Source organism: Arvicanthis niloticus, chromosome 2 (genome assembly GCF_011762505.2).
Source record: "Arvicanthis niloticus isolate mArvNil1 chromosome 2, mArvNil1.pat.X, whole genome shotgun sequence".
NCBI lineage: Eukaryota > Metazoa > Chordata > Mammalia > Rodentia > Muridae > Arvicanthis > Arvicanthis niloticus.
This window is the reverse complement of record NC_047659.1, coordinates 91,680,592-91,706,677: the sequence shown is the minus strand read 5'-3', so window position 1 is coordinate 91,706,677 and position 26,086 is coordinate 91,680,592. Positions and strand designations below refer to the sequence as shown.

General features: G+C 46.3%; 1 protein-coding gene across 6 annotated transcripts in view; it reads right to left on the bottom strand.

The window, feature by feature from the left end:
* Capn3 (calpain 3) overlaps positions 1-26,086 on the bottom strand; it is a 49,059-nt gene that overhangs the window by 9,686 nt on the left and 13,287 nt on the right. For 3 of the 6 annotated variants that reach the window (XM_076929556.1, XM_076929557.1, XM_034494068.3), the window contains 13 exons: positions 16,479-16,548; positions 15,098-15,216; positions 12,441-12,574; positions 11,739-11,907; positions 10,583-10,726; positions 9,063-9,146; positions 8,266-8,351; positions 6,386-6,463; positions 5,440-5,600; positions 3,351-3,520; positions 3,042-3,053; positions 2,214-2,422; positions 1,289-1,325 (listed from right to left, as the gene is read on the bottom strand). In XM_076929556.1, the coding sequence (XP_076785671.1) occupies positions 1,289-1,325; positions 2,214-2,422; positions 3,042-3,053; positions 3,351-3,520; positions 5,440-5,600; positions 6,386-6,463; positions 8,266-8,351; positions 9,063-9,146; positions 10,583-10,726; positions 11,739-11,907; positions 12,441-12,574; positions 15,098-15,216; positions 16,479-16,548 (1,473 nt within the window). Of the gene's footprint in view, positions 1-1,288; positions 1,326-2,213; positions 2,423-2,926; positions 3,054-3,350; positions 3,521-5,439; positions 5,601-6,385; positions 6,464-8,265; positions 8,352-9,062; positions 9,147-10,582; positions 10,727-11,738; positions 11,908-12,440; positions 12,575-15,097; positions 15,217-16,478; positions 16,549-26,086 lie in introns of those variants that run through there. The other 3 variants (XM_076929558.1, XM_076929559.1, XM_076929560.1) reach the window with 3 other exon arrangements.

Here is a 26,086-nt window from a genome sequence, read left to right as displayed (position 1 = left end):
AAAAAAACAAAAACAAACAACAACAAAAAAATAGGGTTTCTCTGTATAGCCCTGGTTGTCCTGGAACTTGCTCTGTAGACCAGGCTGTCCTCAAAATCACAGAGATCCACTTGTGCCACCACACCAAGCCTACCAAGTGTTATTTGAAAACTGTCGACAAACATAGCTATGTAGGGACACTAGACTCCCTACACAGACTGCTGTACTCATGTGGTACCAGTTCCCATAAGCCGCCTCCTCCCCCTTTAAGCAGTGCTAGAGTTGAATCCAGGGCCCTGTGGATGGCAGGCAAGCATTCTACACTCAGTCACGATCCCAGTCTGTGAAGTCTTTGAGTGAGCAACTCCTGATACATACTCTATGCTGTTCCAGCATCCAAAGGATGAGGAAGAGCAAGATGCACCTAACCCTAAAATAAGATGTGCAGTAGTTAGGAAGGTGCCTGGCTCTGGCACTAGCCCAGAGTCAGCATTATGATCATGGGAGTCACTACCCGAAAGCCTCTCAGTGGGGTGTTTGTCCTGGGTCAAGCCACTCTGAGGACAGCCCGAAGATCCATAGCAGAACCAAGACTCCTCAGTCACACCCCACCCCTCTCTCCCACAACGCATACACACACTTGGTGCTTCTGAAGCCAAGGTAAGAGAATCTAAACTTCTGGGCTGCCCTACCTGCCTCTTCCTGCCTCTAGGAGTGCAAGGAAGCCATTTAACTCTACTGAGCTACCACCTTCTCAAGTGAAAAGCTGGGATGACAACTTCATCCATTCTCAGGATGTCCAAAAAAATGATGTAAGCCATATTTGTGAAGGCTGTCTGGAAATACCCTTGTGGTGCACATACTACACCAGACATTTCACATGTGTGAGTCTATGGATCTAAGCCTCACAAGCATGGCCAGGGCATTATGACTATCCCCATTTTGTAGAGTAGAAAGCTGAGTGAGAGGGGTTCTGACACTAGAACAGGTCACCAAGGTAGAAGGTGAATGATCCAGGTTCTGACCCTGGGTCCTGAACCTAGTATAGTTCATTTTCTCTGTGTGAGAAATCAGATGCGATTCAACCTCTTAATCTGATATTAGCCTCCCTTGTCATCGATTCCTAAATCCAGCTGCCTTCCTCCAACTGATAAAATACTTTCTCCTCTTCCACACTCCCGTCTTCTGACCAGCAAAATGGTTCTACAAGGAAGCATCATTCCTTCTGCCCTGCACACTGAACTGCCCCTGCCTGGGCTGAAATGTGACCTCCCCGTATCTTCTCATATTTTAGAGCCTAACCACTTACCACTGGTCGATCCACAGAGATTGTATTTTCAGCTTCCCTGTGAAAAACACAAACATAGGGTATTTCAATATCCCCTGGAACAAACAGGAATCACCCCCCAAGAATTTTTTCAGGTCACATCTTTGTGGTCAAAAATTTGAGATTAAATCTAAAACAGCCTGGGACTAAACACTCACCCAGGAGCCAGCCTCATGTAGACACCATTCCCAGAGAAGCCCAGGCACACAGCTACTTGTTGGTGTGGCCCAGAGTCCCTGCCCCCGCCCAAGTGTGGCCCAGCTACCTAGCAATCGAACTCACACCTCTTCCAGGGACAGAACTCAGAGAGGCAGGGTCTGTCAGTACATCTGCAGAGATGAAGCTTGGCTGGCTTCCCGTGCATGCCAGCCATTCTCACTCGCTTATCATTTCTATAAATCTAATGTTTCTATAAAACAATGTATGTTTCCTTGTCCCTTGACCCTAGAGTGTTAAGCTCCATGAAGGCATTGAGCCCCTTCTGTTTCTATTTCTGTGATCGTGTTTACTTCACAGTCCCCAGTGCCTGGAAGAGTACTGGGTTAGAATGGGTGCCCCCCCAAAAATATATATCTGCAGTATGAAAGGAGTGAATAAATATTTGTGGGTGGCTCTGGTGCCACAGGGCTATAATTGCAACTCCTCTGACGCTGGGGTAGGAGGATCAAAGGTTCAATCTGAGTGAGTTCAAGGCCAGCCTGGGAAACTTAGTCACACTCCGGTGCTGTAAAAAGCAATCAAAGGAGTGAGGGAACCTGAGCAATGGCCCCAGAGTGGATCATGGCAAAGGCCAATGGGTGTGTCCCAAGAGCCCTGAAGGAAATTGGTCCAGCTGCCTCCTGGCTATGGGATGGGCCACATGAGTGACCTCTTAGGGACAGGTGGGAAAAGCCAGGCTGGTACTCACTCAGAGAGATTCCTCTTTTCAGAGAAGACCCTGAGGATGAATTCCCCCTCCTGATGGGGCTCATAGGTGGAGGGTACGATGACATACTCGCTGGGCGGCAGGCGGAAGCGCTGGGACACCTCCCGCATGTTGATGTAGGTTTTGCTTCTGGCCTTGGAGGCGTTGTACAAGAAGAAGTCCTTCTGCAGATGTTGCTTATTCCCGTGCATCTGGGGACAAGAACCCAAGAGAACTGAGCTCCTTCGGAGGATTTCATGGACCTGCTCATTGTCCCCTCCAAGGGCCCCTTCCTAACTCTTTGGTCATTCTTTTCACAGTTCTTTCCTACCTACTTCCAGTTCCTAAGGCCTCAAATTGCTGAACATCACAGAAGTTCCATAGCTGATTTCCTCTGGTTGTTGTTTTTTGTTTTGTTTTGTTTTGTTGTTGTTGTTCAGAAATAAAGGTCAGGTCTATGTTTTCCCTTGACAGGGCCACTCACCAGAACTGATGATCCTCAATTCCAAATCCCCTAAACTCCCAAATGCCCCAAAGATGGGGAAGGACTTTGATAGGGCTCTGAAGAAGGTGATTCTCCTATTCTAGGAGTCGGCCTCTTTCTAATGCGTCTCTGTGGGCATGAGTATGAACGACTAAGTGTGTGAAGGTTTGTGTGTTTGATGGGCAAGGGTGTCCTGGTAGGAGGGAGAAAACGTACATTACGGGCACCGTACCCTTCTATCAGCCTCGCTCACCAACCCTACCAGGAAGCTTCTCAGGGAGCCACAGACAGACTTAGGACCCCCAAGGAATGCTGCACACCACGGCTGGCCGCTGCCACTGCTATACCTCTTTGGGAACCTGGAAGCAAAATAGAAAAAGAACACCTCTGATGTGAATGAGTGTTCAGAGTCGGCAGAAGGGAATGCCAGCAACGTGAGAGTGACTGTAGGCTCTAACTCCTGTTACCACCCGGCCAGCTCCGGTCCTGCCCACCGCACCTGGGGCATTTACACTGGTTACAAACATGTATGGGCCCGAGAGCAGGAGCCCTGGTGGTCACTGGGGACAAGGCAAGTCAGAGGACCCTGCTGGAAACTCCCAAGTTCTCCCTGCTGGAAAAGTGTGTTTCCTGTGCTGGAGCTGGAGTCTTCATACCTCGTAGATTGCGAAGCCAATGGTGAAGAGGTTGGCCCCCAGCTTCCGGTCCTTGCGCCGATTTTTCTGCATCAGAGCCACGAGGAAGCTGCAGATCACCTCAGAGTCGTCAGGGTCATCATCCTCCTCCAGGAGCTTGAGACGGTACTGCGGGTTGGTCCAGAAAGTATCTGTGTCCCAAGAAAAGAAATGCACATTCAGATACACCTCTTGGAGAAAGTGCAGGAAGGAAAGTGAGACAGGGAACTGGTCTCCTCTGCTCCCTAAGAGGGGTAACATTAAGGTTTTTATTTATGTGTGTGGGTGCTTTGCCCATGGCAGTAACTTAGGGCCATTTCAGAAATTTCTGGGAATTCTGCCCTAATTCTAAGTCAAAATCCGTTTAATGGGAGCTGGCGAGATGGCTCACTGGTAAAGAGCTCTTATTGCTCTTACAGAAGACCTCGGTTAGGTTCCCAGCAACAACATGGTGGCCCTCTTCTGATCTCCATGGGCACCAGACATGCATATGGTACACAGACATAGGCAAAGCACCCCACACATAAATAAAAACCTTAAAGTTGCCCCTCATAGGGAGCAGAGGACACCAGTTCCCTGTCTCACTTTCCTTCCTGCACTTTCTCCAATGATGTGAAAAGCCAACTAAACCCTTTCCTCTCCAAGTTGCTTTGGTCTTGGTGTTTCACCACAGCAATAGAAACCTTAACTAAACCAGCGCTTCTATGGATGGCATTGCACTGTCTGGATGTGCAATGGTGTCATGCCTCCTCCTTTCTGAGCATTCATTGTCTTTACACCTGTAAGTTTAACTTTTTAGCCTACCCCTCAAGTGTCACTGGTCTCTAGGACTGGGCTTTATGTTTTTCCTCTGGTTCCACCTATGCTGTTTCTGTAGGCATCTGACCCTCTCCACTGTGTGGTGTGTGTGTTCTTTCTTTTCTTCTTTTTGTCCCCCCCCCCTCCCCCAGACAGAGTTTCTCTGTGTGGCGCTGGCTGTCCTGGAACTCTTGAAGATCAGGCTGGCTTCAGAGATCTGCCTGTCTCTGCCTTCCAGGTTCTAGGATTAAAGGAGTGGGCCACCACAGCCTGGTGTGACGTCTACTTTCTAACTGACCCTTACATTCCAGTGACACCTGAGCTACATGTCTAAGCTCCGTTTCCTGTCTGACTTCCCGTTCTCTACCGCCCTTTTCTTCTCATTTATTTACTCGTGTTTTCATCATAAAACACTGAGTTGTGTGTGTGTGTGGTGTATATGTGTTTGTGTGTGGAAGCAGGTGCACTCGTGACATGGCATGTGCATGGAGGTCAAAGGGCAATGATGAGCATCGGTCTTCTCCTTCCACCTTGTTTGAGGGTCTCTGTTGTCTGCTGATATGTAAGCTGGGCTAACTGGTCCCTGAGCTTCTAGGATTCTCCTGTTCCATTTCCCATCACTGGGATTATGGACACACACATAATGGGGCTTGGGGGATCCAGACTCAGTTTATCAGGAAAGTTCTTTATAGGCTGAACCATCTCTTGGTCGTCTTCATTGAGTTTTTTATCATATAACTAAAACTAAGTCTACTCTAAATGTAGATGACTTCAGTTCTCTATATGTGCCTCAAACTTTTCATGTCCTAAACTAAACTCCTCTTACTGTAACTCCACAACCAACCACATAAAAAAACAACATGCCAGGTTTTGTTCTGTGTAATTTCTATTACAATATTGACCCATCTTCCCAGGTTGTTGTACTGGGACCCTTAGTATCATTAGTTATTCCTTCCCTAAATCTGAATTCTCCCCTCCATCACTGAAACCACTGACTTGGCCATGCATTCAGTATCTCTGCCAGCTCCTCAAACAGGATTGACATGGTGTTCGGACAGTTTCCTGCTTTAATATTCGCACCAGCAAAGGTAGCAGGGCATTGCTACAAGCTCCCCACTGGAGATTCCTCAGCATATTTCCTTCCTTAAATGAGGAGGTTTTAATAGGACAGCGCATCCCTCAAGATTAGTACCGGCTCAATAAATGATAGCTAATATTATTCTGCCTGGAATGAGTTCTGCCTAGATATTTCCCCATTCAGAGGATCTCCCACCTGGGAAGTTTCGGCAGCCTCCAGCAGAACATCCCCTCACCCATCGGCCCTCATTCACAGACACTGTCCAAGTCTGAAGCTTATCAGACTCCAGGGCGTCAGCTGTGAGGTTGCAGATCTCCAGCTTTGTGAAATGGTATACAAAGTCATCATACGACATCCTGAGAGGTTGAAAAAGGAAAGGCTGAGGAAGGAAAGATTCAAGGGCTAACACAGCACAATAAAGTCCCCAGAAGACCTTGATGTCGCTTTGCTTATTCGATTGCTTTTGAGAGATGGATTTCATCCTATAGTCTTGGTTGACCTTGACCTTTTGACCCTCCTGCCTCTGTCTCCCAAATGATGGACTTACAGGTGTGTGCCTGGCACTACGGCTTCTGACATATCTACCCCGAAACTATCACCATGTCTTATGATCATAACTCTTCATTTGTCTTTGAAAAGAGAGAGCCCAAAATCAATTCTCCAAAATGTTACTGTGTGCTTCACCATGGCCAGGCACATTTTAGGCACAGGGAAAAGAGATGTCACTTGGGAGAAGATAGTTTTAAGGCTAATGACATCACAGATAAATGCATCTGGGTCTTGAGGGAACCAAAGGCATCATAGGAGACATTGTTGTCAGCTGAGACTCAAAAGGCTGCCATGACCAGAATAAGGCTGGTACTGGACATCAGGTAAGAAAAGCCCCTTGGTTCAGAAGATAGCCATGCCAGGGCCAGTGAGTAAGGGTAGCTGCTGGAACAAGAGCTGCCATGGGAGGGCCTGGGTCTGAGCTCAGTCACTGCCACGACCCAGCACTCTTTTCAGAACCTCATCTTTGCTGGGCCTTGAGAAAAAAAAAAAAAAACAAACAAAAAAAAAAACAAAACAGGGCCCAGATGTGACAAAGATGGAACCTGGTGGCTTCTGAGATCTCACCTCCCTGCCCAGGTCATGAACTTACCAGAACTCTCCATCCTCAGTGACCTGGTGCTGTAGACGGGCCTTCTCATCTTTGTCCACAAAGCTCCAGTCCTTCCAACTAGTAGGAAAATGGAGGGATTAAGAAAGGAAGGGGGAGAAGGAGAGGCTCAATGTGGGCTGGGACAGAGAATCGGAGAAATACAAAGCTGGAGAAGCCCATAGCCAGACCACAGCCAGTATGAGCCATCAAAACGCAGCTATGGCCTGCTACCGTCAGTGAGAGGCCTTCAGTACAAAGACCAAACCCTTCCACTGAGTTCACAAGGACTTGACTGTCTCTGGCTGAATCTTCCTTCTCCCCTCTTCATTAAGAGCTTGAATCTGCAAATAGGCAAACTGGGATTCTCCTTTGTATATCCTTAGACATGTCACTTGACCTGTCAGCTTCGACTTCCTCAGCTGCAGAAGGGAAACGACTACATCACCTATGTAGGATCTGTGATAAAGTCATGAAATAACTTGTCGAAACTGTTAGCTTGCTGCCCACCGAGGTGCTAAGAAAAGATCAAGCATGTAACAGGAAACAGCCTGGCACTGTGTCTAAGACTGGCTGCTTCTAACTCTTTTTCCTCTCCAGTATGAGGAAGGACGCACATTTATGTCTCAGGCTAGGTTAGAATTAAGCTGACATTTATGTCTCAGGCTAGGTTAGAATTAAGTAGCTACATGGGGTTTTGGGTGTTCTGGGAGTTGGGGTGAAGATTACTGAGAGACACGCCCCCACTCAGCAGCCCCTAAGAGGGAGGAGTCAGTGGGGAGTGTGTCCAGGCACCAAGCTAGTCTGGAAACACAGCAAGGTCATTGTGGGTGACTTGGACCAGCAGGAGAGAGAATGATGAGGCACTGAGGGCCTCCCACAGCACGGAGTGCTGTTCACACAGCAATACCTCCAGGCAGCTGAGGTAACTTCCCATCCCACCCAAAGTCTGGTCCCAACACTGAACCTGAACCCACAGGAACAAGTCTGTGTTTCTGCATTCCTCTCTACATCCCCAGTAGCATATAGTCAGCTGCAAGAAAGGATCTACCACTCAGATGAGTGACAAGGGAGACAAGTGACAATCAGCATCTTGTGTGCCTACTGAGAGGTGCACAGACTGCCTCAGGGCTTAGTCTTGTGCCTCCTAGTTTGTAGGCGATGAATAAATACTTGCTAAGTGAATGAATTTGTGACTGAAAAGAACTGGGAGTAGCCGTACATTGCTATAGTACATACAGAAGTCTGTAAGAACAGAGCTGCAGGCAGCCTGAATGTGGGCCTTTCCATTGTTTTAGTGTTCAAGCCCAAGGGACTGCCTGTTACTTAGCAGGGACAACTTGGCCTCAGTGACTGAGAGAACTCTAGAGGGGCTTATTAAATTCTGGAACCTTTGTGATGATTTCTCCATGGTGGTTGTCTTGTTCCCAGTCTGTTCTTTTCAGAGATAAGCAGTAAAATTTTTTCACAGGTCTTGAGGAATTTTTGAGTGTGGGCAGCAAAGGAGAGGCTCTTACAGACTCGGTTAAGTGCTTTCCTCAGTTGTCACCTTTACCCCTAATAAGAGCCACCTGGACACTGTAGGTACTGCTTCCATTTTGTAAGTGAGGTAAAGGGACACTAAGAAGGTAACTACCTGTTTAGTCCAGAACCCTGATGGAGACTTCTAGAACCATTCCTCTCAAGCCTATAAGCACCATCATGCTCACTGAGTCCCTGGCTTCCCTGCTTTCACCTCCTGCCCTTTTGGGAAGCCCACACCAGTATCTTTCTCTGCAGGTCACTGGTTTGAGGCTGATCTTCCACCAGTACCTACAGTACTCTCACGGTTTGGTACCCAACCCAGTGTGGCCCCAGGCTCCGTTGCCTGTGGTCTACCTCACCCGTCACTCCAAGAGCCATTCCACTCCACCTGACCCCAGGGATTCCGCAGCCGCACCAGCTTCACCTTCTCGCCTTTGAACAGGGCCTGGGGCAAAGAGACACAACTCTGAAGCTCACGTAAGTTTGGTCTGAGGGCGGGATAGAAGTTGAGAGAATCCAGTATAAAGGCTACCTGCCTGGCCCTGGCCAGGTAGACAAACCAGAAGCTTGCTGACAGGGTAAGATGCCTGGCTGTTGTCTGTACTGGTGGAGGGGATAAACATTTATGAGGCTTTAGAAACATATTAAGTATTTCTGTTTGGGTTTATTATTTTTATTTATGTGGATGTATGTTTGCCCATGTGAGTTTATGGACACCACATGCCTGCAAGTGCCTGAGCAGGGCAGAGGTTCTCAGAGCCCCTGGAATTAGAGTTACAGGTGGTTTTAAGCAACCTGATGGTGCTGGGACCCAAACCCAGGTCCTCTGGAAGAACAGGAAATGCTCTTAACAGCAGAGCCACCTCTCCTGCTCTTATTTCTCTCTCTCTCTCTCTCTCTCTCTCTCTCTCTCTCTCTCTCTCTCTCTCTCTCTCTGTCTCTCTCTCTCTCTGTGTGTGTGTATGTGTGTGTGTGTGTACATGTGAACATGCGTCTACCTCAAGTAGGTCCCATAGATCCCTACCACCCTCAGAAACCCAGCTTGGACCTGACTAGTAAGTTCTCTGGGTGGTGAAAGAGGCACAGAAAGTTAAGTCCTGACTTTAGCAGGTCAGCTTAGGGAGTTCCAGGCCCCAGCAAGCTCCAGCAGACTCACCTCCTCCAGCCCAGTGACTGAATAGGCATGCCCTTTCACCAGCCCACAGGCCATTCTCGTTTCATACTGCACTGGAACGATTGTCTGTAGAGTAATAACCAGACCGTCTGTCAGGAGGGAGGGAGGGAGGGCAGAACTTCTGCTGTTTGGAGACAAGGGTTCATACTGGCCCATTTCTGAGTTATCTCAGTCTAAGAATGACTCGCTTCCTTGACCCTATGCCTTGTGGCCAGGATCAGACCCTCACTGGTTTTCAAGAGCAACAGAAAGATGCTGCTCTAGTCCTCCTAGCTGATCTTGCTGCCCTGATGGCCAGAAAGCAAGGTGAGTCCTGGAGTAGGAGGTGAGGAAAAGAATTTGCCCCTCCCGTCTAGACCCTCAGCAGAGGAGAGGGCACATCTGGGATTTGTGCCTCCCTCTGAGCCCATCTAGAGTTGACTATTCCCCAAAGAAGGATTTGAGAAAAGGGAGTTCTCTTGCTATCACCTCACCTCCCTCACACTTACTTAGAACATGAAAGTCAAGAAAACTCTGTCCCTGCTCCCAATGCTGGGAATACTGGGTGGTTCCCTGCTGTGATGTGACTGCCTGCTTGCAGGGACAGCTGTCCCAGAGATGTTCAAGTTCTAGTTCTTGAGGGTGCTTCGGCACAAGGATAGATCACCAAGGCCTTCAGAGCCCTGGACAGGCATCCCAGCATCAGCTGGCCTAGTAACAACAGCTTTTGGGGAGCTTCTGGGAGCCATGTGGGTGTAAATTCCTGAAGCCTTCTCCAGGGTGACAGGTGTAGGTGAGTCTGGAACTTTTTTCATCTTAGTCTCTTAGATTTCATCCATTTGAAATTAGGGCAGGGCACCCACTGGTCTGCTCACCTATATCTCAGAGGCTGCCTAAGATGGCTTTTGGCTCTTCACAGCCTGTCATTTTGATACACAGCTTTACTTTTGAGACTGTCCTACGGAAGCTATTGTGGGTGTATACTGTCTTTATGCTTATTATAGCACTTTTGAAAAACTGACTAGAAAAAAAAAGCCCTCTAACTTCTCAATAACAGAGTGTTAGGAAGTAAATTGTAATATATTTGCACATTAGAATATTGTACAGCTACTAAAATGATGTAAAAGAATACTTCATTGCATTTTTAAAATATGAACCTCAACAACAAAAGCAGGCGGCAAAGATGTAACATATACTAAGATACAATTTTAAAAACAAAAATATAATTTAAGCATGTGCTCAGATGGACCATATACCAAGTGCTGGGCAGTTATCTTTAGATGGGAAAACATAAGCTAAATTTTCCTCTGTGTTTGTTTGTATGGCTCGGTCCTTCAGTAAGAACATGTGCCTTCCTAGCAGGAGGAGGCGAACACTATAGCCCTGTGTTCCTTATAGGAGGGTTATCAAAAGGGAGGGAATCTGTTCTGTTGGCACTGACTAATCTGGGGAGTCGACTTCAGAAGGATGGGCCATGCAGATCTGGGGTGCTAGTCAGTCTCAACATTTGGAGATGTACACACCCGTGATGGTCTGTCATCTGAGCCCCTGGGGTCCAGGTCTGAGTCTCTGAGCAGCGAGTTATCCATATTCCTCACCATCCGTGCAATCAACTCCCCCATGTTCAGACCAGAAGGAGAGGTTCCGTAAGTCATGTTCGTGCCATCCTGGGGCCCAATGGGAAGGAAAGTGGAGAATCCAGGAAAGGGAAAGAGAGCGAACAAAGGAGGGTGGGAAAGGAAGGGCACAGAAAGGGGGAGTGACACGCAAAGCAAAAGAGGAGAGAGACATCAACAGGGAGCAAATATAGCAAAGATGCAGGACAGTGATAGGACAGTAGAGTTCTCCCGTGTGGTGACAACCAAGCCTTCCTACCCACAGGGAGTGAGTGCTGGGAGAGAAAGAGGCAGGAGGTGGCTTGCCCTACCCCAGACTACTATTCCCAAAGCAGCTCTTGAGGAAACCAGGCCACGGTGGGTCCTCTCCTTGCTCCTGTCTCAGTTCATATGATCTTGATACCCTGAGATGGGGTCAGAGAGATCATCCAGACAGCAGCCCAGAGCCCAAGGCCTGCAGTGATGCCAAAGCTCAGTGAGTAGGGAGCTTTCTAAGGGCCAAGATCCACACCAGCGATGTGGTCGGCTTGCGGGCATGCATGTACTGAGCAGTCTGGTCAAGAGGCCTATCAGTGGGGCCTCTGGATCTATTCTACCAGAATCATAGGGTTTGTAATGTTATTGCTCAGTCTTTTTCTTGGGAAGCACCCCATCCTCAGGAATACATTTCCACTGAAAAACTGTCAATTTTAAAGTCAACAATCATCTGTGTTCTTTGCTTTTAAAAGCAGGATCTCACTATGCAAACCAGGCTGGCTTCAACTTTTAAATTACTGGATTTACTGGTAGTTTCTTTCTTTTATTATTTTTTTTAAGAAACATTTGTTTATTTAATGTGGGGAGGAAGTGCATGCAGAAGTCAGACAACAAGTTTTGGGAGTCTATTGCTTTTCTACCATGTAGAGCCCAAGGATCGAACTTAGGTCCTCAGGTTTAGTAGCAAGTGTCTTTATCAGTGAACCATCTCACCGAAATGACTCTTGCTTTTCAAGCATCCACCCCATCTCAGGAGGAAGCTGTGTGTTGTTAGCTGAGCGAAAGGCTTTCCTGGAATCACACTTACGTCAATGGAGCAGCCCATAAGGGAGCCTCTCTCGATAGCTTTCCTCATGATCTTATACATGTCACTCGGAGCATCCTTGATCTCAAAAAATTCTGTCACCCCTCCTGTGAAGTCCTCCATGGCTTCTGTGGTGTTCCCACCTTTCAGAGCTTCATAGGAACCATGGAGCCTGGGAGAGAGGACAAAAGCCAACCTGGAGTCTAGGAGTTCCAGGAAGTATGATTAGCTGAGCTAACACGAGGCCACAGAGGGCCAGAAACATTGTCACCCACTGTCTCTATTCCCCACAGCTCTCTTCCACTATCTAAATCTAGTGGTGGATGCCCAAGGTAAGAGCCAACTTGGCCTCACAAACATGCATCAAGTATATGCTTTTAAGCAAGTAAGATCCTAGGAGCTGAACTCCCGAGATGCAGTGAGCTGATCCAAGACTTGAAACACCGTTAGGAAGGCAGGATCAAAGAGCTGGCTGTAGAAAGCTGAAGATTTACTGCACACATCTTTTTCACTTTTCTGTTTTTTCAAATAGGGCTCATACTACCTGGACCTGATCTCAGGCTGACTGGGGGTCTTGACTGAACTCCCACAATCCACATGGGCATGTATACACATGCCTAGCCCAACTTGAGGAAGACTTTGGCTGAATCTTGAAATCCATATCCCCACCTGTAGTCCTGTCTCCCATCCTAAATGTTGCCTTACTTGGCATAAGCCTTCTCCAGTAGAGCACTCCAGAACTCATTGCGGTGGTTGGATTTGGTGAAAACCAGCTGATTGTTGTATGTTGGCAGACAGTCGTCAATAACCACATCTACCCAGTCTCCATAGCGCCAGAACTGCAAAAAGTAAGCACAGTCACACTTGTGGACTGCCTTACCTGATCCCACATCCTATAGGGCTCTGAGCCAAAACCCTATCATTTTCTGGGCTTTGCATCCTGAAGCCTGTGCATTCTAGTCTGGCTTCCGACTGTGAAAATCTATCTCTAACTAGGCCATGAGCTTCTGCAGGACAGGAAACTGCATATTCCTTAGTGTCCACCAAAAGCCCAGCCCAGTTCTGGGCACAGCAAGTCCTCTGTGAATATCTTAGAGCTGAAGACTTTTCTCCCTTCCCCATAGGTCTGGGAACAGATCTGGTTATAAGTATGTTGGTGTATCCCAAGTGATTCCAGTGTGTGCCCAGAATTGAGAACTCATGATATTAAGGAAAGTTGCTGTGCTAACTTAAGTATTTCTCTTTATCCCTTTCTCTTCTTTCCTCCCCTCCCCTCCCCTCTTCCCTTCTTTTCTATTGTTTTTGGCCAGCAGGTCAGCAGGCAGGATGCCTTCCTCCCTCCCTTTCTGGGGCACAGTAAGTGAAGACAGGGGGCACAGATAAACAACTTGTTTTTATTAGGTACCCAGGCTGGCCTTGAACTTATCATGATTTTCCTGCCTCCACCTCCTGAGTGCTGGCATTATAGGTCTGTGCTACCACACCCAACTATTTATTTATTTCTTGATGACAAAATGTAGGACTAAAATGGAAAAGGAGGATGAATGTGAGCATGCTGAGGTACCACTAGTGGGACGTCAGCTAGTCAGTTTCAGTCCTCCTGGACACTATGAGTCTTTAGGGCCAGAGGCACACTGCTCAGAACCACAGGAAGTTCCCCACATTCAGGTTTCAGATCTGTTCTGGTCCAGCCCAGAATTTGTCTCTGAACCAAGATGATCAGTGCCCAGAAAAATTCTAGTGGATAAATTAATTCTAGAACCAATAATTTCAGGGCTGAGTCAAACTAGGCACTAAATGCCCAGAAGACTAGAATTTTCTTGCAAGACCTAGAAAGGTAAGTGATAGCAGTAGAAAGGTAAGTAGACCCCTCTGTCAAGGGTACAGGGTACAGGAGCTACAGTTCATGAACCAGGGATCCCAGAAAAAAAAAAAGCGACATTTTCAGACTGAGCATCTTAAGAACCTGTTTGAGGGCTGGAGAGATGGCTCAGCAGTTAAGAGCACTGACTGCCCTTCCAGAGGTCCTGAGTTCAATTCCCAGCAACCACATGGTGGCTCACAACCATCTGTAATGGGAACTGACACCCTCTTCTGGTGTATCTGCTATAGTGTACTCATAAGCATAAAATAAATAAATAAATAATGTTTTGTTTTTTAAACCTATTTGAGGGGGCTGAAGGCAATAACATAGCAGCAGCCAACTGGAGGGCAAAAATAGATACACAAGCCAGCAGCCAGGATGCCTTTCTCCCTCCTTTTTTGGGCACCATGAAAGTATGTAAGACAGGGGGCACAGATAAACACCTGCTTCTTTACAAGCTTATAGCTGTAAAGGGGTCATTGTCCACAGGTTAGGAGGTATGTGGAACCTTTCCTGAGCCAACTGGGAAGTCAAGGCTAGGAGACCAGGAGTGGGTAGACTGTGTGGTGCTATACTTGTCTGAAAATATCTCTTGATTCGGGAGAGACTGAACATTTTCCGGACCTTGCAGCCAAGTTAATATGCCTTGAGGTCACTTGGGACACTGCACTTAGCCTGCTGGTTTCTCTGCACTCAGCCTGTTGAAGCTTAATGGGCCTTTCAGAGAACAGTGTAACCAACCTCATTATGCTTTTGATTTCCCACGTAATCAGCCTAAGCTAAATGCACAGCTTTAATCTTGAATTATGTGCTCTGCCCTGGTCATGACCCAAGATTATGCATGTTGTGGCAATAATTTACTGAAAACAGCCAAGAGGTTGGAAGCAACTGTAAGCAACAAATACCCCAAGTTGGAAGAGACATGTGGATGTAAGCTGATAATATGGTCTATAGTTTTGTGTTTTTGAGCCATGTTCTGGGTGACTTGGGGTCAGTAAAGTGACTTATAAAACTCTGTTCAAGGTTACTGCAAAGAATTTCTGAGCTGTTCAATGAATACAAACCAAAGCCCTCTGTTAGAGGCAGGCACAGATTCACACACACACACACACACACACACACACACACACACACAACTAGGCAACAGACATATGACACAGACAGATGAGAATAGACACAGATGTGACAGCAAACACATATATACATTAGATACCATACACAGGCAACAAGGACAGAAAGATCTCTCTGTCTCTCTGTCTCTTTCTCTGTCTTTCTTCTCTCTTTCTGTCTCTCTGTCTCTGTCTCTCTGTCTCTCTGTCTCTGTCTCTGTCTCTCTGTCTCTCTGTCTCTCTCTCACACACACCAGACAGACAAGAGAAGGTCACCTTGTTTTCATTCCTTAATGCAACACAGGGCATTCTGGTGCTGTCTCTGAGGATATCTTTACTGTGCTAACTGAGGCATGGCTGCTGTCTCAAGCACATTCCCATTTCCTTACCTGGAAGTGGAAGATTCCAGCGTAGTTTTCAGTGAAACTTTGATCATGTGGTATAACTCGGAAAAGCAGCCGCTCATTCAGGGTCAGGCAGGCGATGGCTGCAAGAAACCAGCAGTCTCCTGCAGGCAAACACAGACCTGGGTAGTCAGATAGGGGCTTTCCCTTTCTGGGAAGAGCCTGCCCAGCCCCAGCCAGAAGCTCCCCATAGCTAATGACTCAGGATGCTCATGAATTAGTGCCTACTGCCCTACTTCTGCTCTGTCCTCAACTGCATGAGAGCCCAGGCCAGGAGACTGACAGGGACAGGAGCTTCTCAACAGCACGAGGGACAGGGTAACTCATTCTCTCAGGACTAGATGCTTTCCTAAGATCAACTGATCCCCACTTTTACAAAACACTTCCGTCTATGATCTCAGTGGAAACAGCAGTGGTAACTATGGCTGTCCTCTGTCTTTGTAGGGTGAGCCCATTTTTCCTCTGGCATCAAGGAAAACTATATCAGAGAACCATCAGCTAAGCAGATGTGTGTCAGAAGGCAGGGCTGTTGGGCAGCTAGCTGCTGCAGAACCATTCTACACAGAGGACTAAGGCTGGCAAAGGAACATACCTGGTACCCTGACAGCCCCATAGCTATCTACTGGGAGCACAAGCTAGCTGCCACACTAGCTTGTTGGTGGGGAGAGAGGCTGACAACTGCCCAAACCAGCTATCTCCCTCACTTGAGTCAGCTCAGAAGCAGTGTATTGGTTTGAAGGGGTCAGGGCTTTGTTTGCCCATACTTTCCAGGCAGTGTTCCTCGGGTACCAGAACCCACCGTACCCAAGGTGTTCTCACCTTCTCTTTCTAGAACAAAGAAAGCAGCATTTTTCAGTTGTTCCTGCCTTTTGGGGTCAAGTTTTAAAGAGTCTTTTAATGTTCTCTCCAGTTTCTCTTCACAGAGTTGCCTACAGCCTGCCCAGGGAGAATGCTTCCAGAACAAAACGTGGAAGGAGAGGAAGGGAAGTGGATCAGCCAAGCCGACAAGCTGATAAAACCCAAGCTGACAGAACCTTGGCCTCTCCTCTACATGGCAAACACCGCCTCTGTCAAAAGACTTCCTTTAGTGTAGAGATGCCTGATCTGATGACCTGAGTCTGACCTCCAGATCCCACAGGGAAGAAGAAAAAAACTGACCCCCACAAGCTGCCCTCTGACCTTCACAAGTATATGCTATGGTATGTATGTGCATGCGTGCACACACACATATTAAATAAATAAATAAATATTAGGAGATGCACTAAAAGAAAAACCAGAATTTATCCCCTCACATCCTGAATAGAGATCTCTCTGGTTAACTAGCCCTGGGTCATCTGGCAGGACATGGTGGTGGGAGTTTTCCTACCTAGATCTCCTTGGCAGATGTCAGTCCTGTTGGCTCCACCAATGATAAATCGGGGATTCTCACAAATTTCCTGTGAAACAAAAAGGAAACAACCAGGTAATGTTAATAATTGTAGGAGTTCTGGGACTGTACTGTACTGTACTGCACTGCACTACACTGCCTTGCTCTGAACTGTGCTGCACTGTACTGCACTACACTGTACTATACTGTACTACACTGTCCTGCACTATACTGTACTGCACTGTACTGCACAACACAGCACTGCACTGTACTACACTGCCCTGCCCTGCACTAAACTGCACTGTACTGCTCAGCACTGCACTGCACTACACTGCCTTGCTCTGCACTGTACTGCTCAGCACTGCACTGTACCACACTGCCCTGCCCTGTGCTGTACTGCACTATACTGTACTACATAGCACTGCACTGTACTACACTGCCCTGCCCTGAACTGTACTGCACTATACTACACTGTACTACACTGCCCTGCCCTGTACTGTACTATACTGTACTACACAGCACTGTACTGTACTATACTGCCCTGTACTGAACTGTACAGCACTGCATTGTACTGCACTATACTGTACTGCACTGTACTATACTGCCCTGCACTGTACTGAACTGTACAGCACTGTATTGTACTGCACTATACTGTACTGCACTGTACTATACTGTCCTGCACTGTACTGCACTATACTGTACTACACAGCACAGCACTTCACTGTACTACACTGCCTTGCTCTGCACTGTACTGCACTGTGCTACACTGTACTACATTGCACTACACTGCCCTGCCCTGCATTGTACTGTACTGCACAGCACTGCACTGTACTGCCCTGCCCTGTACTATACTGCACTGTGCTGTACTGACTGTACTGTACTACCCTGTCCTGCACTGTACTGCACTGCCCTGCCCGCACTGTACTGCAGTACACTGCACTGCACTATACTGCACTGCACTGGGACTAGTGGCTTTACACTCACTGTCCCCTCCCCCGGCCTCCAAGCCATCCCTGAGTGGAGTACTAGCACTCCTCAAACCAGAAAGCTGAAGCTCGGCAGTTGGTGTATTGGTGCACATCTCTAATTTCAGCACTGGAAGAGCTCAGGCAGGAACATGGTTAGTTCAAGATCAGCCTGGGCTTCATAGGGAGACGCTCTCAAAACAAACAATAAACAACTGAGGGTCAGAGAGGGTGAGAGAGTGCCTCAAAGCTGTCCCCTCTTCTCAATACACCATGTACTGAGTAGTATGTATCTTGAGATACATACTACTGTACTGTAGTGTACTGGGGGGGGGGGGCAATGTGAGAGCGGAACTATGGCTTTGCTTTTTCTAAACCAGGAGAAAGGATGCTAGGAGAAGAGGAGGAGGAGAAAGAGGAGGAGAAAGAAGAGGAGGAGAAAAAAGAGGAGGAGAGAAGGAGGAGGAAAAAGAGGAGGAGAGAAGGAGGAAGAGGAGGAAGAAAAGGAGGAAGAGGAAAAGGAGGGAGAGGAGGAGGAAAAGGAAGAGGACAAAGAAAATGATCTTCCCTTTTTAGAATTCCGGACATAAATATTTAGAGTCAGCCTATGTCCCAGGGTCCATAGGCCTCGGCCGTTGGGGAAGCAGACAGTAAATCCCGTGAGAGCCTCACCTGCCCCTCCCAGTTTGTTGGAAGGAGCAAATACACCAGCAGCAGCAATGGTGGCTGCTGCAGTTTCGAAGCCTATGGACTAGGTCATGCCCAGCATAACAGCAGCCAACAGATGGCGCTCTTGATTTTATTCAGTGTCTGCTTTGCTTTAATTTCCTTTTTAACTTTTAAACTAATTAAAGATTCAGTGTTTTGATTTTAATGTTGTTCTTCACAGCTTCAAGAAACCTTGTTATTCCCGCGAAGTGTTCTGTGTTGCCTAGTTTTATGTCAGCTTGACGTAGCTAGAGTTATCTGAAAGAAGGGAGCCTCAACGGAGAAAATGCCTCCAGAAGATGTAGCTATAGGGCATGCTCATAATTAGTGACTGATGGGGGAGGGCCTGGAGCGTCATGGGTGGGGCCATCCCTGGGCCATTACTGGGTTTTGTAAGAAAGCAGGCTGAGCAAGCCATGAAAAGCAAGCCAGTAAGCAGCACCTCTCCATGGTCTCTGTATCAACTTCTGCCTCCAGGTTCCTGCTCTGTTTGAGTTTCCGCCCTGACTTCCCTCAGTGATGAACCATTATCTGGAAGTGTAAGCTGAAATAAACACTTTTCTTCCCAAGTTGCCTTGGTCATGGTGTCATCACAGCAATAGAAACCCTAATTAAGACATGTTCTCTGTCTTTCTGTCTCTTTCTGTCTTTCTTCTTCCTCACAATTACACAACTCCCCCAAGTGATATGAACTCAGCCCCACACTCTGTCCTACTACATAGAAAGGCACATCCATGTCATACCGCAGCTGTCCTGGTGTAATGTAGCTAAAGGCAGCGGGGAGTAAGCCAGCAACATGGGTGTCTGAAGTGCTCTCTTGGTGGGAGGGTGGAGCATGGGAGAAACTTGGAGTATAACTGTTTAGAAGTAGTTTTGACAGAAAACCCATAGAATGTTTTCCATAATTGAAAGGTAGAATTAAAGGAAAAACACATTTAAAAAGCAGTCTGTAAAAGCTGAAACCAAACAAAGAAAATGGGGCCTAAGTATCTAACAAGCTGATATGACAGAAACACACTCACACATAGAGTTATTTCAAGTGACTTTAAGTACAAATTTTGGTTATTTATCTATCTGGAAATCTATCCTGAGGACAAAACCTAAAACCATAAAGAAATATGAATTAGGCTGGTAGAGTGCTTGTCCCATTAGCACAAAGCTCTGGGTTCAATCCTCAGTGTTGCGTAAACCAGTATGGTGCTGGAGACCTGTGATCCCGGGCTCAGCAGGCAGAGGCAGGAGAAGTCCAAGATACACACAAGATCCTCAGAAAACAAAGCTTAGGCTACATAAAACCACATTAAAAAAAGACAAGGATACTAACATTATTTCAGAACTTTGACACATTATATACGTGATAAAACAAGTAAGAACTTTAATTATTATCATTAAGAACTAAGGGGTTTTTCTAGTATAAAAGAACACACACACACATATATATATGTAATATATATATATATATATTATAAAGTAGGGGCTGGAGAGGTAACTTAGTAATTCAAAGCATTTGCTGCTCTTGCAGAGGAATGACGTTCAGTTCCTAGAACAGTTCTGTTCCTAGGTTACAACCACCTGTAAGCCTGCAGCAACCATATTCGTATTCTCTCTCTCTCTTTCTCTCTGTCTCTCTTTGGTTTTTTTGAGATAGGGTTTCTCTGTATAGCCCTGGCTGTCCTGGAACTCACTCTGTAGACCAGGCTGGCCTCAAACTCAGAAATCACTTGTGTCTGCCTCCCAAGTGCTGGGATTAAAGGTGTGCGTCACCACAGCCCGGCCCAAATTTCTCTTAAAAATCACTGAAGTGGGCTGGAGAGATGGCTCAGAGGTTAAGAGCACTGACTGTTCTTCTAGAGGTCCTGAGTTCAATTACCAGTAACCACGTGGTGGCTCACAACCATCTATAATGGGATTTGATGCCCTCTTCTGGTGTATCTGAAGACATCTACAGTGTTCTCATATATTTCTAGTAAGTAAATATAATATCTTTTTAAAAAATAATTGAAGTAATAATCTTGCAAAGTTAAATTAAATTTATTAGTAGTTTATTTTTGTTTTCCTATTTCTGTGCATTAAGAGAGGCAAGGACTGGGGACGTGGATCTGCTTTAGAGCACCTACCTGGAGTGTACAAAACCCTGGGTTAAATCCCAGCACCACCCAAATACCAAACACCTGGAAGCAATACCAGTAGACTAACAACAGCTAATTCTGAAGAAAATGAACAAAGAAAAGGAACTAACAAACAGTGGAACTCAAAAACACTCTCCCCAAATCACAGGCTTGTGACTGTGTGCTGAAGGAGCTAGTAGGATACTAAGAACAGCAAGCCAGCATGGCCAACATGAACATGAACATGATATTCTAGATCATCGATGGATTTAAAGCAAAAGAAACATATTTCTTTGGGTATGCAGGAAAAAAGCCAAGGGACTCCTGAGGGGAACATGCAGATTATCACCAGGCTTTGCAATAGCAATGACTTATGCCAGAAGACTGGGACAATGCACTTGAGATCTAAATGGAGCTGGGCGTGGTGGCACATGCCTTTTGATCCCAGCAAAAGGAGGATCCCAGCAAAAGGATCTTGGGAGTCAGAGACAGACAGATCTCTGTGAGTTTAAGACCAGTCTGGTCTACAAAGTGAGTTCCAGGTCAGCCAGGGCTCCACGGAGACAAGGATTTAGAATGCAACAAAACCTTCTTTCAAAGGCACAGGGATAAGCAAATAAGTAATGAATAAATGTAATAACAAAAATTTAAAGCCTGGGGCTGGAAAGATGGCTTGGTGGTTAAGAGTACTAGGGGCTCTTCCAGAGGTCCTGAGTTCAATTCCTAGCAACCACCTGGTGACTTACAACTATTTTATAATGAGATCTGGTGCCCTCTTCTGGCATGCCGATATACATGCAGACAGAATACAGTATACATAAATAAATCCTTAAAATATATTAACAACCACACAATACCCCCCCCACACACACATATAATGTCATAACAAAACCCATCTTTTATGTGTGCGTGCACGTGAAGGCTGGAGGTCAGCCTTGGGTGTCATGCCTCTACTGTTCTCCCTCTTTGTTTGTTTTGTTTTGTCTTTCTGAGGCAGGTTCTCTTACTAACCTGGAGCTCACAGAGTAGACTAAGCTGGCCAGTCTCAGGAACCTGCCTGTTTCTGCTTCCCAGTACTGGGATTACAAGTATATGCTACCATGTGAGGCTGTTAAATGAAGTCTGGGAATTGATCTCAGCTCACTGTGTTTGTACATCAGGCACTACACTGACCAAGTGAGCTCTTTGGCTCTCATTTTCGCATTTCTGATACAAGACTGGTGCGCACACACTGTCTACAGTATGGCTGATTCTAAGACTGGAGGAGGAATTATATCAGGTGAACCTGGAGCATTCTGTATGATTCAAAATCAGAATGTTCTCAAGTATATTTGAAAACAAAACAAAACAAATCCTCCAAGCCCCCAAAACAAACAAACAAACAAACAAACACAAACCTACCTAGGGATGTGTTACACAGATACGGGAATTTCCATTGACTATAGCTGGGATAATGGGCAATGAATATTCACAAGTCTGTATTGGTATAAATGGCTACACAGAGACACACATGAAGAGAACACAGACCTCTCATGCAGAATTTTAAGACACTCTGCACCCAAGGCAGTGGAACATATCAAAGTAATCAACTTAAGCAGTGATGAGTCATGTTTACAGTCTGTGCCCTCAATGTGTGCTGTGCTAAGAGGTACTTGACCTCTGTTTGTGTTCAGCCTCCTCAAAACACATAATCCCAGGGCTGGAAAGATGGTTCAGCCTTTGTTGAGTACTTGCTGCCTTTGCAGAGGACCCTAACTTCCAATGGTCTGTAGCTCCAGTTATAAGGGCTCCAGTGCCCTCTACTGGCCACCAGGAGTACTGCATGTGGCATACCCAGGTACTTAAACACTCTGATATTTAAAATAAAAATAAAAATAAAAAAGTATGTATTTAAAAATCCATAAATTCAGTCTACTCAGAAGAAAAGCAGGTACAAATGCCAACTGAGAGGTGTTTTTATAAATATCTGACTAGTGCTCTGTGAAAGTGTGCAGCTCTTCAGAAACAAGGAAAACCTGAGCGGGGAGGCTTAGGACACATGACACATAAGTAAATACAAGGGAGGAGCCTTGGAACATAAAGAGACAGTGGACGAGCCCTATGGAAATAAAATGTGGACTTTGTTTTCAATAGCATATCAATCTTGGTTACCGATAGTCATATAACTAGGAATACTGGACTGAGGTGCAGCAGCTCTCCTTACTTGTGGGGTATAACCCAAGACCTCCAGAAATCTGAAACCGTGGCTAGGACCAATGCCCACATAGATCGGTAGACTCCTTCCTATACACACATCGAGGATAGTTTAACTTATAAATCAGGCAATGAGAGACGATTAATACTACAATAAAATAGAATAATTAAAAACAATATACAATAGTGGAGGTTATTTGAAACTTCTGAAATATTTCAAGAATTTTTCATTTAATATTTTTGCACCACAGTTGACTACAAGTCAACTAAAACTGCAGAGAGTAAAAAGCCCGGTTAAGAGAGACTACACATGGAAACCTAGTGTATCTTTACAGTTTTTATGTAAACCTGTAATTGTAAAATTAATTTAAAATTAAAAAATTGACTAAGTAAAAAATTGCATATACACTTATGAATCTGCCTTGCAGATGTTCTGGGTTTTCACACACACACACACACACACACACACACACACACACACACACACTCCTTGCCAGCTCTAAATATAGCAGGCTCTCTTGCAGCTATAGACGCCTCCTTGCAGGAAGAAGGGCTTTGGCCCACATGCTTTGACCTACTCCTGCCATGCTGGGGCTCCTAGGTTGCCCCTTGATAGTGCAGCCTGGATCAACCATCTGGAGAGTCAGCGGGGACTTTTCTGTTTAAGCAGACTTGACACCATGCTAATGAGCCAGCTTTGGCTAGAAGCTTAACCTCATCTCCAGCCTCCTGTTCCTTCCCTCTTCACCTCTTCTGTGGATCCGAAACTTCAAGCCTCTGTTCTCCTCACCACTTCTCTCCTCCCTCCCCAAACTCCTGCTCTCAGGAAGCATGGAGCTGATTCTACCTTTGAATCTTATGAAAATTTAAATCAACGCATGGGCACTCTTAAATATTTATAATCTCAGGGATCTACCGGTCATCCCAAACCTCATCATGCAGTTCAGGAACAGAAAACAACATCCTTAGCTTCTAGTGTAAGAAGTTAGGTACCAGGGGCTGTGGCATATGGGTAAGGAGCACCTTACTAAGCTACTTGCTCAGAGTCGGGGTGAATCCATGGCCTCAGGTTCTGACCACTGACCATTTCACTCCCTGTTCCCCAACATCTGTGTGCAGATTCCATGCCCCCTTTATCCCTACCTTTGGCCTCTTCCAAGTGATGGCCTTCATCTTGGCTTTCTGGCTCAGCTCATGTGAGCCAAGGGCCTGCACACCGGCTGGGAAGACACGGTCTTCAAAGAGGCACTTCTGAGCCAGACAACGTTGTTTGAGAACGACAAAATCCTGCCCCTCAAACTTGAGAGGTTGTGAGACGGTGCCCTCTCCATTTCTCCTATCCCTTTCTCGGATCACTCGGTCACAGAAGAATCCCGGCAGCAGGTAGGGCATGATGACCAGCAGTGGAACCGGGCCTTCCCCGCGGCCTCTCCTGCTGCACCCTCAGCCCAGGCCTAATCCTCTGGTGAATGGCCTGGAGCCTATATAGCTCCTCCACCCTCAGCAGCTTGATGCAAATGAACACAGTCCAGAGAAAGGCTGTGGTCAGAGTCAGCAGCTTTGGCTAGAGGCCCCTGAGCCCATGGTCTAGGGGCAACCCAGGCAAGTCAGAAGGGAGCCAGGGAGGGGGAGAGAGCCAGCCAGAGATGGCTCAGGGGACAGACAACAATGCCTTGTAGACCTTTAGGGCACCTCCAACAACCTTGCTGGGACTCTTGCTTTAAAAAGGGGAAATATAGTTTCAGAGAGCTCCCCTTGCCTCAGCAAAAGGCATTCATGCCTTTGACACTGGCCATCAATGGGATATAGCATGGGGCCTTCTAAACATGCTGTATACACTAATCTTATACAGGCCACTGAATGCATAGGAGGAATCTGCTGCAAGCCTTTGTCTGAGGGTAATGAAGCATCATTCTCCCGATGTTCCTGCCCCACCCCCTGCAGACCTTAGGGGCTCAGATCTATGAGGATGCAGAGGGCAAGCGTCTGGACCTCAGAGCAAAAGTCCCAATTACAGTTGACTCCAGGGTGAATGCAAACATCTAATGCTTTACAATCAGCATCCCTGGGGTAGGAAATGTGTGAGTTGGAAGAAGCAGATAAATGTGGGTTGGAGCACTTTCTGTTGTTTCTGTTTTATGTTTCACTTTTATTGTGAGATGGGGGTTTTATATAGCCTGAGCTGGCCTGAAACTTACTATGTAGCTCAAGATGACCTTGAATTTTTCATCCTCCTGTCTCCACCTCTCAAGTGTAGAGGGTACAGGCATGGACTATCACATCTGGTTTCTGTGGTGCTTGAGACCAAACCCAGCACATCGTGCATGCTAAGTGAGCTCTTTCCCCACTGAGTTACATCCCAGCCTGTTTGTGCTGGGGTACTATTGCTCAGAACGCTTGCTTTCCCACACTGTCATTATGCTTACACAGAGAACGGAAGAAACCGGGAAGGTGGGACTGGCAGGCTGCATGGTAGAAGGGTGTCCAGTCTCCACCAGCTCACTGACCTCTACTGTTGTCGTCTACTCAGTGTAACTCAAAGTATAGTCAGAACTTCTGGCATCCTCTTTAAAGTGCTACACCAGTGTAAAAATGCAGCTTTCTGGTGCGTATGATGGTACAGACCTACAATCCCAGCACTTGAGAGTTGAGGCAGGAGGATTTCTCTGAGTTATAGGCCAGCCTGGCCAATGTGGAGCGTCCTAAGCCAGCATTAATTGTAGAGTAAGACTGTAACAAAAGCTAAACAAGCAAAAACAAAACAAAATTTAAAAACAAACAAACAAATAAAATCCAGGTTTTTGTGGCCTAATCTCAAGTTGAGGTATGGGCTAGTCTCTGTATCTATCTATCTATCTATCTATCTATCTATCTATCTATCTATTTTTTATTTATTATTCTCTCTGTGTATATTATTTATTCTGTGTGTGTGAGAGAGAGAGTATGCATGTTTGTGTGTAAGTGTATGTGTGTGTTTGTGAGTGTGAATTTGTGTATTTGAGTATGAGTGTGTGTGTGTCTGTATATAAGTGTGTCTGTGTGTGTGTCTGTGTGCGTATGCATGTGTGTATGTGTGCATGTGTGTGTGTGTGTGTGTGTGTGTGTACATGTGTGTGTGCTTTCAAGTGGAGGCCAGAGGTGTTGTTCCTCAGGTTCTGTTCATCTTGTTTTTTGAGACAGTGTTGGAGCCTGCAAGCACAGGAGACAGTTTAGCTTGGAGTTCCCATTTGGTTTGGGTTATGTATCCCTCACACTTGGCAGTAATGCACTTGGTATCCTAGTTTCTTCACTTGCTAGTACTTCTGTACACATACCCCTCTATAAACAACACATCTAGCCCCCAACCTGTCTCAGGTTACACTTACTCCCATCTTTGAACAAAAGTCTTTTCCCTACCTCTGTTAACAATCAAGGAAACAGTGCCTTTCTTTCTTTGTTTCTTTCTTTGCATCTTTGTTTCTTTGGGTCTTTTTTTGTTTCTTTCTTTCCTTCCTTCCTTTCTTCTTTCCTTTCTTTTCTATGTGTGGGGGGGTTGGGAGAGTAGGGTGGTCAGTGACCAACTTCAAATAAGGCTTTGGACTCTCTCAAGTGTTGACCATGGGTAACTAAGGCAGAAGTAAGGAAGTCATTCAGC